Here is a 16,637-nt window from a genome sequence, read left to right as displayed (position 1 = left end):
GTCTTATAATGTCATGAAATTAAAGAAATGCTAAAACTCCAGCCTCATACTTGGGAAATATTAACCATGGTGCAAAAGTTTGATGCATGATGACATCATTTATTGAGTGAAAAGCAGAGCTGGTGGTTCTGAATGGAGTAGTATTTATCTGAGCCAGACAGATGTTTGCTGCAAGACTTGTCTTAAAGATTCAGCAGGTGGTTTGATGTCAGTATAACATTGTGTTGCAGTTCTAATCGTGTCAACTTGCCTGCACATCCCATCCCAGAGTCAGGGCCATCCAATGTAGCTTCATCTTTGCTCCGAGAGCCCCAAACACTACTCATATGCGACGTTACCTGCCTTCAGAGTCTTTGTGACTAATGTAATCATATGCTGTAGCTTAGTTCTGGGGGGAATTACAGTGGGTTGACATGACAAAATGATGATTTCAATGTAATGTACTGTATCAAGCTAAAACAACTTCAAAGGGGAATGTGTGTTTACTGGTACACTGTCTCCTATCTCCAGTGTCTGTATTGTTACATATTTATGAAACAGCATGTGCATATTATACAAGCATAGAATTTACTGTGTAATGAGATTATGATTGGAAGTAAATATGGATTTACAAACACTACATACAGGCTTTATAACATGATGGTTCAATGGATACCTAAGCGCTTCACATTTTAACCTACTGTACCACACCCACCAGTGACAAAATGTAGTAATTTGCAACGACGAGCGATTTTCTTCTACAATATTTGACAAAACATTTCTATATACCTATAGCCATGTATTATAGGTTTTGACCATCATCTTTGAACTTTTGTGGATAAAGGAGTAGTTGAAAATAAAACCTACTTCAAGTACACACACTGACCTCCCTTAACCAGTTTGTAAGAGTTTTCCTAATATGAGAGGGCAAATCCTGTGAATTAGATAATGTGAAAAACAATAACAATTATCATCAGATATTTCTTTCATTTTAAGACTTCTATGGTCCTCTGATTGAACAAACATGTTCCTTTTCCTTTCCAAAGAACATTTTAGATTGTGTATTTAAGATTATTATCGTACACTTTTAGACTCTAAAGAGAATCTGAGGTATTGGTCTTTTAGCCGCTGGTACTGCTGGTAAATTATTCATGATTAAAACAGGACATACAATGCTGGTTACGCAAGAGCAAGATAGGCGCAATACATACTGTATAACACAAGCATGATTGTACAATTAAGAACATGGGATATAAGTATGGGATTCCACACAATAAGGCATTGCTTTTAATGAAAACTTCTGGACAAACAATTCACAGTTTTTAATCCTTGCTTAGCTAATGATTATAATGATGTCCTCTTTGTTGATTGTTTCAGTTACGCCAAGACCGCTGCGACAATGTAACCATTGTGACCACATAACAACAACTATTCTTCAATGCTGACATATTATGGAGTCATAAATATAACACTGAGTCATTGATATGTCAAAATGAAAGCAGCTTTTCCTGGCCAAAAACAGATTGAGGTCATCCCCACTAATGGTATAGCAAGGTTGTGAGTGAAAAAAATATAGCTATTGAAATAAGCATATACATGTTTACCTGTGGAGCAGTGACTACCTTCTAAAGCTGCCAGTTAACAGTGGCGTGAGGTTGATTCAACCATAGCCATACAGAATCATTCCACAAGCACAGTAAAAAACAACAAAAAGAAACACACACATACCGGTCCACACACACACACACACACGCACACACGCACACGCGCACACGCACACGCACACGCACACACACACACACACACACACACACACACACACACACACACACACACACACACACACACACACATTATTGTACACATTTGTAGAATCAAGTATTAGTTTGGGGGGTTTGACTAATATGACATTGTGATCATTAGTTGTGAATCCACTATAGATTCAGGGTACAAACATAATTCCATAATTCCACAGGGCCAGCTTTTCTCCTATATGCTGCTAATATAGCCTATTTACAATCATCTATGCAACAGAAAGTGCCACTGTTTTCACTAATAAGCTGATATGTGCTGGCCTTTACCAAAGGAGAAGAATAAAACAAGAAAACAAATTCAATAATTGTGCTTTTTAACCCACAAATCCACTTCATCATTGAAATGGGACAATTTTGAGAGGCACCCCTTGAAGTGCTGACACCATTTAAGTTCAATAAGAATCTCTAAAGCTATAACAAGGACTGAAAATACAAATAGTAAATATATGTATATATTTATAAAGTTGATCCAGTTCCTTTCCAGTTCCATCCCAATTTTTTAGAAAATAACCTCAGTCATCCCCTGACTTAAAGCAGTCCTTATGTGTCAACGTGCAAAGCCCTTATGTTGCTCTATGAGAGAAAAGCACAGATGTCTTTGTGATTGTTGACTCTAGCTGTGATGATCCCAATCTGAATGACACAGAGAGCTTGTGCTGAAAGCAAGAAGAGTTTTTTAGTTGGTTACTTTAAAAAGAAAACCTACGGAGGCTGCACACCTCTGCCTGGGGCATTTGCTGACTGGAGAGTTTCTGCCGTCTCAGCTGTTGTCTGTTGACACAGGAATCCTTGGCCAGCCACCCTCTGGTTAAACAGTTACCTCGTTCTTACTGGCCGTGCGGTACTGGTTATGGTGGTGGCCTGGGAGGTACTGTAGATGGTCCACCGTGTGTGTCCGTCGCGAGGCAAACTGCTGCCTCTTGTTGGTGGGCGGGTTGACCGTCAGCGTGTTGTACGAGTCGGCATTGGAGGCACTGGGATGGGAGTGCATCTTGGTCATCTTGTAGGCCCGGTCCACGACGGGCGTGGTGGGCACAAACATGTCCGTGTGGGACAGCGCCCGCGACATGGCCTCCTTCCGGAAGTTGGAGCGCCGTAGCGACAGCATCTTGTCGGGCGAGAGCAGGGGGTCCTGGGAGTGGAGGCGGTCGGTGGAGAGCAGCTGCTCCTCTGAGAGATGGCGGCTGCTGCCGTAGGAGACCATACCGCTGTAGGAGGACAGGCCGTAGTCGTGGCGCGGGGTCCTCTCGGGGGACAGCACGTGGTCCTGGGACATCGCCCTCTGGACACGGCGTGGCCGCTGGCGCTGCTGTTGCTGTGGCTCTGAGTTCAACTTCACCATGTGGGGGGTCCCCCGGGCCGCCATGTCAGGGTGGTGTCGCTTCCGCATGTAGTACTCATCTATGTCCTTATCGCCTGAGTTAGACAAAGGGAGAGGGCGAGGAGAGAGGGGGAGGGAAATTAGAAACATTACACTCTATAGAGAAAATTATTCCATACCTCCGGCCTACCTTGGGTGGATCTGCCCCGCAGTTCTACTATGACATGCATGCATGTCAACTCCTACATATCCCGTCAAAAAAACATTTTGTAACTGTTTTTCACGAGGAAAGGCAGCAGCTCTCATCACAATAATTGCACTGCTTTTCGGGTGTGGAGAGGACGATCAGCCTGCCGCGAGGCTCAACAATATAACAGTCAATGGTGTCAGCCTGGCACTGGAGGTAGCCAGCGATTTAACTCTCATGCCAAAAAGTAGGGGCACTCATCAGTGAGTGCCAACACACTCCTGATGTTTAAGCCATTACACCTGCATGAGGAGAGCTGCAGGCACCTATTGAATGACTTTTAAACAGGCTACCTGCTTTTCAATGGGACTGATGGCCACAGAGTGATGCTACCCTAGAACAACAGTGACTAGCTGTCACCCGTAGCTGGGGGTGGTTACCTCAGCCGCAGTGAAATACTGAGCTTCTCAAGAGCACTGTGCTTGGAATAACAATGTTAGAACAACACTGCTGCTCGACTGAGGTTTAGAGTATGAGGATTTCGTTTTTTGTGTGGATGTTAGAACTCTCCCCTTTGGATGGATGCCATGGCTGGGTAGAGAAGGTCACCTTATTGTTACCCCCATGTGGGGTTTGATTCCCCCAGCCTTGTGCATTACAAATGACGGTGGACCCAGGACAGGCCTGTGGCTATAACATCCTGTCTGTTTCTCCAGGGTTCACTCTAGATGTGACATTATGGTAGGAAATGTCAAGATAACTAACCCTGAGGATACAGCCCGCCCACCATCGACCAGGAATGCCCCGTAGCTCAATGAATAGGTCGATCTTAAGTGTCCAATCATTGCCAGAAGGAGTGTCACAATGTTGCACAAGGCTTTGACATATGGAAGAAAGACATTGATTGAATTGATTGTTGTACTCCCCTGTCAGCACAGAAATTAGGGCCCAGATCTGGTCCACGTCTGTTTTCTCCCGGCAGCCGGATGTGGCCCAGATACAACTTTGCTCCCCGGGCCAGAAGTAGGCCGACTCTAGCTGCCATCCCTGAGCTTTACCTTGGCCATGAAAAGGCCAGACCTTGGCCAGCATGTGGATGTGACCCAGGTATGACTTTGTTTTCCAGTACTACTCAACCACACTCAGACCAAAGATAGCCCAGTAACTACAGAAACATATCGGGGACACATTCCTCATATCATAGCTGGCCTATAACAAAATTGCCTACTCTCACCCAGAGCTGCCCCCCCCACACGCACACATTCAGACCATGTCTGGCCCATATAGTACTTGCCATTTCCAGCACTGTGTGCCCCCACAAGACCGGTTCTGGCCCACAATATGTAACAGCATCTCTCCTTAGATGCATTAGCTCTGGCAATAAAATACTTTGATTTTAACTTATGATAAAATGTGCCTCCTAAATAATACACACAGGGCTTGAGGCTACATTATTAGCATACACTTTTGTGTGAATGATGCAACACTCTATCTCTTGCCATGTTAGTTTGGCAAGTATTGACCGTGACAACCAGAGATTGCTCTGAAACGCAACTCTTGTCTGTTGTTGCCAGGTTGATGTAGATTCCACCCATAGTGTAATGATTGACGGGTCTCTATTGTGTGCCTGGGGCCTGTGTGTATGATCTTACAGCATGTATTAATCAGAGAGGATGAATATTTCCTTCCCTTTTTTACTTTCTTTTTACAGATGCTGGGTTCATTTTGCTGCCATGCAAACATGACTTTGCACTTCAAAAATTCATTAGATTTTGGAGAGGGGTCAAGGGGTCTCAAGCATGAGGTGAACCACAAACACCACAACATCCCAACAGTGGCTAACGAAGCCAAAGCTTCCACTCTCCAAGATTAAATTCAATATGGCGAGTACACTCAGCTATGGCGGCTATTGATCCAAACACTCTGTCCGAGCCCAGAAGCAACAGTAATCACATAATGCACATACCCTTGTGAAACTTGTGAAACATCAATTAAAAGTGATCTTTAGAAGGGATTTAGATGAAGGCACAGTAGAAGGAAGAGGGCCACAGTGAGATCATTTTGCTTTGTTCGCCACATAGGGATTAAAGAGGCTGTGTTGTTCTAAAGAGTGTTCTAATCCCTTTTAGGGTGATTGAGGAGGAAGAAAACAGAGCCAAATAAGATTCCTCCTGCCTCTCTCTCTCTCTCTCTCTCTCTCTCTCTCTTCTCTCTCTCTCTCTCTCTCTCTCTCTCTGCCTCCTTCCAGGAGCTGAGCAGGTTATTTTAGAGGAGTGTCCTCCATCTCAGATTCCCAGTCGCTGCTGAAGGACAGCGAGAACAAGAGAAGTAGAAGAACGTGTACAGTGTGTGCATTTAGAGTCACAAATTAACCATACTAATTTGATTTCGTCCTCATCTATCCAGATGGTTTCATTAAAAAAACCGACTAATTATATTACTTTTGGGATTTTTTCCAAAGACCCTCCCTTTGCAAAAAGCCACCCATGTACTTACACCACATATATCACAGGAGAGGCAGAGAATGAAATAGCTTTCCTATAAGACGAGCTGTCACAAAGCTGTAAGGAGGTAGAGAACTAGAAAAGGATTCACTTTTTTTTCTGACCAATATTCCAGAGGCCCAGCAAACTGGATGGCTACTTTTAGTTTCATTTAATTAATCTCTGTGCTTTTCTGTGTGCTTACAAGATAAGAGAGGGTTAATAAGAGAGAGAGAGAGAGAGAGCGAGAGAGAGAGAGAGAGAGACAGAATCAATATGTCCCTTTTACACTAGGCCCCATGTTACATTCCCTTAGATGTAACACAGGGCCTAGTGTAAACGGAACATATTGTTGTTCCCTGGTTGCCATTAATAACCAAGCACACTAAGGTAATACATCATGTATGAGACCTCTATTTTCTTTAGAATCAAGGTCACTGAATCCTTGGATAGTGGTGGTCTTGTATGTTTCTTTCTATTAAACAGCACTTCAGTAGATGAAACAGCAATATGATTCAGTTATCAAATATTTGTCCACATCACAGGTTGAGGGTTGAGTCACACTGATTTTCCCTGTCCACACTGAGAGTGACAAACAAAAACGTCCTACTGCACACACTGCACTGTTGAACATTCCAACGGGAAAGAACTACTGCTGTCCAGCATGCCACATGTGACCAATCACATGAGATCAGAAGATCATAGATCATGCAGCTGTCAGCGAGGCTGAGAATGATAAAAGTCTCATCATCAGGCAGAGGAAGTAATGGGGATAATCGAGGTGACCCACATAGCATTTCTAAGACATCAGTCCCATCTTGTAGGCATATAGGCGGGATGTTCAGCTGGAGAAATGTCATTAACACACATTAGCAACATGACATGGGCCACAGATGGAGCCAAATTATATGCCAATTAGATGTCAGTCTATGGGCTGGGGCGATATGTGGGGATGACGATAAGAGCCAATTTGACGACTTTAACGCCTGGTTGTGCATTTCATGGCATGGCTTCCCCCGTTTTAGACTCAGCTCATAACCCCATTGGCTTTTTATTGTGTACATCACTATGTACATATCCCTGTAATGGACATCCATACAGGGATACTATTGCATCACTGGTAATGCCATGTGTGGCAATACTTCAATGCAATGTGCAAAGATCAACCTTTTTTCCCCCCTTGTGTGCTGGTGGGCTCCAAGCAGGAGATCAGGCAAACAAGGTGGCAGATGAAATGAATGACCACCCACTTAGTTTCTTGAGAGAGGAATATTTACTTAGTTCGGATTTGACTGCCAGCTCGTAGGAGGGTGGAAGGTGGGTGAGGTTCTGGAAGGAGCGGGAGAAGGACAGGTCGTACGGCTCCGTCTGCGATGTCAGGATGTTGTTCATCCGCTGGGGCTTCTCTGCAGGGGAGACAGAGGAGATTGGCACAGTGCAATCAGGCCACAATCAGCCAATCAGCAGCCTAGAGGACGCCACACACACGGGGCTGATACACAGGGGGTCTTCACTGGGGGAGACAGGGGAATAGGGAGTGTGAGGGTGAGGGGGATGCGTGAGGAGATTGGAGAGAAGAGAGAGAGAGGAGGTGGGTGGGTGGGTACTGCAGTGTTGACTGTAGTCCACCAAATCGACTTTTCAAACCTGAGTTTTACATGATTTGTAAAAACATAACAGTGCACTCCTGGTGTGATTTGATTGGCTGTGGCTGCACTCTGTGCTCTGGCTGTCACAAGGAAGTGTGGCACCATTGCGGTTCGCTGCTCTGCGCCGCCTGCCTAGCTGGCCTGTGTGCCTGTGGATATGTGGGACACGCGGTCACGGTGCAGGCAGCTGGAGCTGGAGCAGCAGGGGGGGTGAGGTGGCGGCAGGGCTCGGTGGAGACGCTGGCCACTGGTGGCAGGTTTATAAATAGGGTTGGGTGACTACTGCGGCAGAGAGGACAGGGACACACAACACCAAGGAGCATGTGGCAAAGAAGTTCAGTGAGTGGGAGAGAGACACAAAATGAGAGAGAGGCCGTGGATGTGGTAGCCAGAGAGATGGAAGGAAGGAGAGAGGCAGTGTTGAGTTTGTGTGTGAGTGTGTGTGTGTGTCTGTGTGTGTGTGTGTGTGTGGGACTGTGTGTGTGTGCGCGTGCGTGTGCGTGTGAGATCAGCTCCTACAGAGGTCATGGACTAAAATATTAACACGGTTCTTAATGAGATTTCACAAATGCAAACAGTGCATGGGAGTTAACCTAGCAAGAGAAGAGAGATGAAAGGAGAGAGATAAAGAGAGAAAAGTGAGGGGAAAGAGTTCAGCTTCAACACTGGTGCATTCAGTCGGAGCAAAAAGGAAGAGCGGTCCCCCCTGCCTCGACCCCAGTGCTCTACGGGATGTCACTGTCACTGACTGTCACAACAGTGGTTGACATATACAGTATGTGTGAAAGAGGAAGGGAATACACATGTACAGCAGGGGTATATGTGTATTACTTACCATGTCTCATTGTTCTGTGGGCTACATAACAAATCCAAGTAAGAGAAAAAGGATCAATAACAAACATGATTCAGAGTATTTTCAACCAATGTGGCAGACCTTTTTTGTTTGCAACGAACATTGTTATGTGTATTGATTACATACACATCTGCTACAATTTACTGATCGTACTAGTCAACAGATGTGATAGAATAGCTGTGTGCTGTTCAGGTCATGAACAGCACACAGCTGAATAGAACATCTTCAGCTCTGGTTTGCCCAGGTTGAATCTGCCTTTAAACAGTTTTTTTCAATCCAGTTCTCCATTCTTGTCTTTTTGCCTTTGAAAATCATGGCCTTTAAAAATCCAGGATGAGTGGATACTACTGTAGCTTGACAATAAGTTGAAGTTTACAGCTTCAGTGATATTGAAACAGAGAGTGTGTGTGATGTTTCAGAGCTGAACTCTCAGCATGAACATTCTAAAAGATATTGACTTTGCTCTTGGCCAATCATGTTGGATAGATGGAGAGGCACCCAGGCATAAAACATATGTGATTTTTACTCTCTGATTGCATCACCGTGTTTTAGAGGTGTTTCACCGTGTTTTAGAGGTGTTTCACCGTGTTTTAGAGGTGTGACCACTCAGTAATCCCATGCTAAAAAAAAGTCTCTCTTTTCATAGAAAAATACATTTAAAGAAATAGATAAGGGCGCAGTTTTTCAATAACTTGAGTGAACTGCATAAATTTGATTATCATACATTTTTGTTTTTCATTTTCTTCAAACCGCATTTCATTTGCTATCTAAGCTTTTAATTTCCCCTCCAGAAAAATTGTTTTGTCAGTAATTACATTCACACATCTGAAAGAACATCTTTCGACTCATTTTCAATTTAGACAATGTCCATGTGTCTTATTAGAGCTGCCAAAAAAATGCATCTCAGCAATCATTATGACTGAGTCATTCCATGTCCTGGGGTAAATGAAGCCATCGGGGTGGCATACTGTACTCAAGAGCTCCCGTTGGCAGTGTGTAAACCGTCACATAATTTGCTCATAATGTGGGCGTTGTAAATCTCAATATTCTATGTCACATGAGATTAAGAGTGCTGGAATGATACTGTACATACCGCATCAGCTTTCTACAAACCTTCTTCTGCATTTCTACAAATTGTAAGTCTATCTGAAATATTGACTAGGACAACACAAGTACCAACAATAATCTAAGATTTACTTGAAATCTTAACCTTAGATATCCTTACCAATTTTCGGTGTGTGCAGAGCTGTGAGGTCCAGGTGACTATGTTGGTAATCATGTTGATGGTTGCCTGTTGGGGAAAAACATGAGAAAGTTAATATTAAAAATCAAAACATATTTTATGAAAATATTCATGTTGTTCCTCTTAATACATGTTTTATGTTGTTTACTTCTATCTGAAATGTGGATTCCACCTTGAATTACAACAAACAAAACATAAATCGAAACAAAATCAAAACACGTTTGCCAGTGGCCACACATTTCCCACTGACAACATTTTTGTTTAAACTGTCTTTTCGTCTCAAAACCCAAACTCTGAATTCTGTCTATAGATAGCTGTGTATAGCTGTGTCTGCCTGTCAGAGGTCTTCATGAAGTCTGTTCAGATGATTTATGGTATTGTGCGCACTCATCCTCCACAGAGGCCACCGCTGAGCACTGCATCACTGCTGCCCATTGATTCATGGTCTCTTTTGATCTGTCACGGAGGTAGGATAACAACATGGGCTTGATGGGCATCCATTTCAATGGTAGCTTATTACCATGTTACAAGCATGGGTCTGTTGAAACATGACCTTTCGTGCTACTTTCACACTGTGTTGCAGTCATTTTATACTTTCCCCTTTGAGCAATGAAGGATGAGGTAAGACAGATTTAATTTCAAATTCCCATCCTCTGACAGCTGTGGGACTTCAAATCATATGAGAGAATGAAAAGTTCCCTTTATTCAATTACGTCTGGTTAGTCGACACAAAGCAAGCTTTTCCTCTACAGCAGAGGAAGATACAGGGCATGAATATTTGATAACTCTACCTTATTTGCATTTAAACAACTTCATTTATCATCCCATTAGAAGGCTTAACACAATAGGAAATGGAACATAGTAACCTGGTAAGACTCAAATTACGTGTTTTAATTTGGAGTGACAGGACAGTGTGTTCTTTTTGGTGAAGGAGAACAGTTGGTCTCTCTCTGTTACAGGGACTTCCTAATGGTGAGAGGTGGCAGTTACAAGAGAGACACACAAGCCCGCATTTCATTCTCTTTATCCTCTAACTAAGTAATTGGAAATGCAAATAAAATACATTTGGGGAGGAAAAAATTAATAAATAACCCTAACCCTTTCTGGTGGAAATATTCACGTCATCAAGACAATAGCTCAAAGTTCCTTGTTAAACGTGATTTTTTACAAAGCTTCAGCATCTTTCAGACAAGCACAATAGAGCAGAAAACCAACAACAGAAAACATGGTCCAATTAAACAGTCTTAAATGACAATGTACTAGTATTCCAAATCCCAGTATCCTTTACATACATAAAACAAGACTTTTGCCCAATCCCTGCACTAACTACAGCTGTTCAATCACTCTGGTTTGATCAGGGGACCAATTATATGATCTTCAGATGGCTGAGTTAAACGAACCTGCTTTGAGCTTGGCAAGCAAACAGCTTACTTGAAAAAAAACAACAACACTGCTATCTCCCTATTTGCACAAGTTGCCCATCCTTAGGGAAGACCAGCCGACCATCTCTTAAACCTGGGAGAACAGGCCAACGGTTTTTAAAGATGGTTCAAATGTTGCCTTGGATGACTGACTGACTGCTCATGCAATCAAATGCTCTCCTTCTCTGTTGGTTTTCCTTTTGCTTGTACAGGTACATGTAATAACTGGCGAGAACAGCTACTATAGTATTATACTATATAGTGGTTATGATACAGTTCATATCTCATCGCCCACCGTTGTCTGATCAGGGCTCATCTCTACAACTGAGTATGAATCCAAGGTGAGAACAGCCCTGTGCCTTGAAATATAATACTTTTAAAAACTGTATTATAACAAATGCCATTGTTTGCAGAAAATGTTCCCTCTTTAACCCTCCAGATGCTGCTTATCTCTGACAAACAACCCAAAAGAGTCGTGTAGTGAGGAGGTGGAAACAAGCCAGGCCTCAGGACCCCCCCCCACCCCACCCCTCACTATGCAAATGTCCCAAGTATGAATCAAATGGAGATATTGTGTAGTCATACAACAGAGAGATCTATACAGAGGTTTCCATTCATGTAAAACCAGTCGAGAATGTGGGCAGGAGTGGAACATTTGCGTGAACAGCTGTGCTGCCTACAGGGCTCTGGAGCCTAATGTTAGTGGAAGGAGCTCGGAGGGATTTGAAATGAGTAACATCATTATCTGAATTGTGCGAGTTATGGAACTTCTGCACCTCAGGTTCTGTCTTTCAACTGTAAAAGTGCTCCTTCAACAATGAGGGCCAGGAAAATGGAGCAGATTCCATGGGATTGCTTTGGTTTGTGAGATTAATCATCCAGACTTGATACTGTATGTCAATGTATTACTTATCATATTGTTCGCCCCGAGAAATGTTTTACTGTAAATCCACTGTAAAAGATACACACTTACAGCATAGGTATACTGTACATTATGGATAATGCAGCAGAAAATATCGCCCTAGCATATCATATAGGCTTGGTTGCACAAATGCAGGCATATTGGGCACAAATGAAAAAGAGCCCTCTCAGGTTCCAGAGGATGGACAGAGCAGAGGGAGGGATCCCACTGTGACCCAGATCCATTTTAAAAAACCTCCCCTGCTCTGGCTCTGTCAGAGAAACCTGACGGATGGATGGATGGGCCGCCTGTAATGATGGGAGCCCACGCCGTGTCACTACCCTGGCACTACCCTGGCACTACCCTGGCGCTGTGGGAAGAGCTGTGTGGGTCCAACGGGTGGCTCACCATGTTACTCCTCACACCTGGTGGGAAAGCGAGGGACACGGACCAGTTGGGACAGTTACAGCCCTGGCTGACAGAGCCTTCCATCAACACAGGCTTCATATTGAAATGGGCTTTGTATTGATATGGGCTGTGACCAGAGGTTTCTATGTACACAATGTTCCATAATGGGATATGCACGTGCATATAACAGTGTAGTTGCTGCTTCTCGTCACAGTGCCTTCAATTATGAGTATTGTTGTATTATATACATTGACATGGGCAAGAGGGGCCACCCACGGGTAAAGCATGACTCACTCTGTCACTGTGCCGGAGTGAGTCAAGAGAAAACATTCACAGAAAACACATCAAAATGGTCTGATAAAGCTTTTCGGAGCATACAAGTTAAAACAAGGACTGAAACGTATCAGTGTCACAGACTGGCCATGTCAATATACTACTACCACTGTACAGTGTATTACACAGTAACATTTTGAGGCACAATAAGAGATCGTGCTTTGAACAGGGTGCAATTTAGGTCTGGACACTTGTCACTGTTGCTTTAAGACACGCTGAGACACAGGAGCTTTAACTAATGCTGGTCTATAATTGTATCTGCCCTACATTGACAAATCTTCAGGGGGTCGGGGCATTTTTCATCCAGCTCATCTGCCAATGCCAGTGTCGACACAAAATCACTAGTGTTCTGTACCACATACTGAAAACAGACCCCACTAGGAAGAGTGGGAGGTGTCATCTTTATTTTGTAATTAATATGGTATATATATACAGCTTTTACTCACCAGAAATATTTATAGTGCAACCAAAGTCACTAGTTTGTATAAGGGGAGCGACGCAGTAACTGCACATGATTGACACAAACCAAAAACAGGTTGTAACTTTACCGACGTTGGTTGATCTTGCCTTGAAGAGCTTCTTCCTGAGGTGACCGAGTTGCTAACAAGGATAAGCACAGATTTATCTGATGTCTTCTTAAATATGAAAGAAGTAACATCATTCAAAGCTGCCTTTATCCGTGCCTTAGCATGCACCTTCTTGGTAGATGAGTCCGTAGAAAGAGGGAGATCCAAGGTGAATAGAACAACAAAGCCTGAAAACGTACTGGAGTCATAGGAGAGAAGCCTGTATTATGAAAGGTATCCACAGGCAAAAGTAAAAAAAAAAATAAAAGTGAAAGATGAACATGTATAAACAGGATATAAAAACAGCATTGCTTTTTTATATTTTGGAATTACCTGTAATGGGTATCTTCACTAGAGAATGCTCTTACAATGGATGAGTCATATGTTAAAATTTCAATTAATTTGTAGTGATGCTAAGCTTTTCAAGAAGGGGTCTTTGTGTTTGGTACATTGCTCAGAAAATTAGCTGCAAATTAGTTTCTCTTTCTCTACTGTTTGTTTCAATGATTGCTTTGAATGTTTTCCGCAATTATATTTGTATTTCAGCATTAGGCAATAGTTAATAAGGGAGATGATTAAATAATGAAGGAGAAATGTCAGGCTTTGTGAAAACACCACAAACTAGAAAATTACAACTCAGATCTGTTAATGACTTTGCAATTATGAGCTGGAGCTGGCTGCTCACTGACATTTTATCGTAAGTGTACGGAATACAGAATCTAAATGTTTACATACTTCAGTTCAATTTCTGCAGGCTTTCCATAGAGCTCTGCTAATTTGAGTTCACTCACTAAAAGTCAACATTTTGAAGAGACAAAATCACTCAATCATGCACATTGTAAACTTCACAGTCATAAAGCACCACAGAGAAGGCACTGTACCTTATATTGGTACAATATCAGAGGTTTCATTTCATTGGAACACACCAAAGGGTGGATAGGAGGTTTCAAATCTAGGTGTTCCTGGAAACTGAGCATTTAAGTGGGTGCCGTGGCTGCCACCGCCCCTAAGATCTTTCTGGACCTCTCCAGCTATGTGCTAGGAGGTCCATCTATTACACTGACAGATCTGTGTCTCTGTGTGAGGCTCTAAGGCTCTCCGACAATCCTCCCTCCCCTCAGAGAGACCAATGCCAGGGGGGTGAGAGTGCTAGGCTGGCTTTACAGATGACGTCTTCCCCCATGTGGCCCTCCCTGGCATGACGATCTTTGATCCGTCCCCATCGATTATGGATCATGTTTCGTACCGCCTCCATGCTGTCTTGGTGGAGACTGAGGTGAATCATGCTCTGGTTTGGTCTGGCATGCTGCTTCCAGTCAAGCGAAGGCAAAACCCTTTTTCCCCCTCAGGCTGACTTTGTGACTCATGTACAGGAAATCCCACATCTAACACTGAGTCTTGGGCATCAGGGGACATGGAGTCTATATATGCAGGGAGAAAACACTCAGGTATAAATAAAGGTATAAACAGAAGGTATAACATACTTCAGAAAACTCTCAAAAGAGTCTCTTTCTTATACAGTGTTTGTACAGAAGGCTTTGAGCCTTAATAAGTAAGTAAGTAAGTGGCTGATGTTAGTCCTATTTGTAAATGTGGTTTTACTTGCTCACCTTCTGTGATGTGCCATCCTTTGTCTAACTTTTCTCCAATTACTCAGAGAATCTTTGAGCAGGACGCTTGAAGGAAGTGGGTGTTATTGTACCGGCTTTTCAGGGAAGGAGGGATGACTCGGCTTAGTATCTCCTGTTATTAGCAGTTGTTTTCGTCTCCCTCGCACTTCTGGCACTTTCAGAGGATTTAAAGTAGCTAGCCTCCCGTCTTCCCCAACACCCTTGTTATGCAACTAATCTGATGGAGAACGTGTTCCGCAACATGATTAGAGCAGTTAATTGTATCTATTTACATAATAACCATGATTGATACTGTGCGTACTATTGTACACAGTTAACTTTGTTTATTGGAGCTGCATGAGCTGTTTGCTCCTTATCTGGTTACCCTTCCCTCAAAAAATGTTTGGGATATATCTCCCATCTAAAGTTACCTAATTAAATGATCGCTCACAACCCGCAAACAGTTTGGGGTACGATGATGCTAATTAATAGTCATTGAACACAGTGAGGCGCCTTGTGTGACTGTGCCGGATGGATGGCGTTCGTCTGGTAGCATGTATCATGAGGCTCATGATTAATGCAGCGCTATCCTCTCGTAGAAAGGGAGAGAGCCTGAGCCGCAGCACCAACAGCGGCAGTCGGATAGTGATGGAGTGACGGCCGAGGCGCTCGCTGCTCCAGAAGCTATGGGCTTCATTGATTAGTCGCCTTAGCTTCTGCCTTCGCCCATAATGATGAGCGCTAAGTTTTAAGTATCTCAAATAAACAGCGGCAGGCTGCGGTCGGCACTCCAGTCTGGTAATGCCCACATTAATTACAGATTGTGCACGGTGGCAGGGGTGGAGATGGCTCTGTTATTTGGAAAGCAGTGAGACTCCCTTTCATTAGCATATTAAGGGAGGTAATTGGCGCCGTACACCTGTCCTCTGTGTTACCGTGGTGGGTGGCACAGTACGGCTCTGCCCGGCTAGCGTTCCACGTCCCGTTGCGAGGGTCACGCCACCGTGTCTCACCGTGGTTTCTGATGGAACAACCACTGTGCCCTGCATTTCTAGGCACTTCTTGTGTGTGGAGGCTGGTAGAGGTAGAAATTGGAGGACGGGCTCATTGTAATGCATGGAATGGAATGAGGAATGGTATCAGTGGTATCATGACGTGCGTTTGATACCATTCCTCATCTTGGATACCATTCCTCATCATGCATTCCATTCCATGCGTTATCATGAGCCCTTCCTCGGATTTCTACCTCCACCAGCCTCCACTTGTGTGTACTGTACTGTACGTCAAGATGATAACTATCGGGCCTTTACAGTAACGACAAAACGAACTGCAGGGGTTCTTGGCAACGTTGTGTTATTGGATTTGTGTGGGTGTCCAACAGTCTGCCTCGCGCCCTCCTAACACTGCGCGCAGGAGTCAGAGCTAATTAATGAGCCTGCCGTGTACAACAGTACAACAGTGGAGTAGCTGAGGAAAATGAACAGGTCTGGTAGAAGAGGTAAGATCCAAAAAGTGTTTTTTTTTCTGATCAAAGCTACCGATTTCTCTCACCCCCATACTGTACACAATACACATCCATCCATGTTTTCATACCCATTTGGAGGCAGGGGACAGAAGAAAATGTTTACAGTGCACATCCAACAACTGAGATGAAAGAGATGGCAGGAAGATGGAAGAGATTGAACCAGTAGGAGATTATACTGAAGGGAGATACTTGGACAAAAATGGTGCTGGGAGATATTGATCAAATGCAGTGAGAGTCAGCAATGTTTTTTTGGAGCACATACCTGAACTCGACAGAGAGAAGAAGTGATGTGAGAAGATTAATATGAAAGGTGATGGCAAGCCAGGCAGCAGAGTACATTGAGC

General features: G+C 43.6%; 1 protein-coding gene across 1 annotated transcript in view; it reads right to left on the bottom strand.

The window, feature by feature from the left end:
- Nucleotides 1-2,601: 2,601 nt before the first annotated feature.
- The window catches only part of LOC310809594 (shisa family member 6), a gene marked incomplete at both ends in the record, with an annotated part of 42,760 nt that continues 28,724 nt past the window's right edge, over nucleotides 2,602-16,637 (bottom strand). Inside the window, 4 exons of the mRNA XM_083676944.1 lie at nucleotides 2,602-3,209; nucleotides 7,062-7,190; nucleotides 8,269-8,289; nucleotides 9,512-9,577. Of these exons, the coding sequence (XP_083533070.1) occupies nucleotides 2,602-3,209; nucleotides 7,062-7,190; nucleotides 8,269-8,289; nucleotides 9,512-9,577 (824 nt within the window). The remainder of the gene's footprint in view (nucleotides 3,210-7,061; nucleotides 7,191-8,268; nucleotides 8,290-9,511; nucleotides 9,578-16,637) is intronic.

Source organism: Argentina silus, assembly GCF_951799395.1.
Source record: "Argentina silus genome assembly, chromosome: 9".
Taxonomy (NCBI): domain Eukaryota; kingdom Metazoa; phylum Chordata; class Actinopteri; order Argentiniformes; family Argentinidae; genus Argentina; species Argentina silus.
The sequence above is the reverse complement of the archived record's forward strand: the minus strand, read 5'-3'. Positions and strand labels throughout refer to the sequence as shown.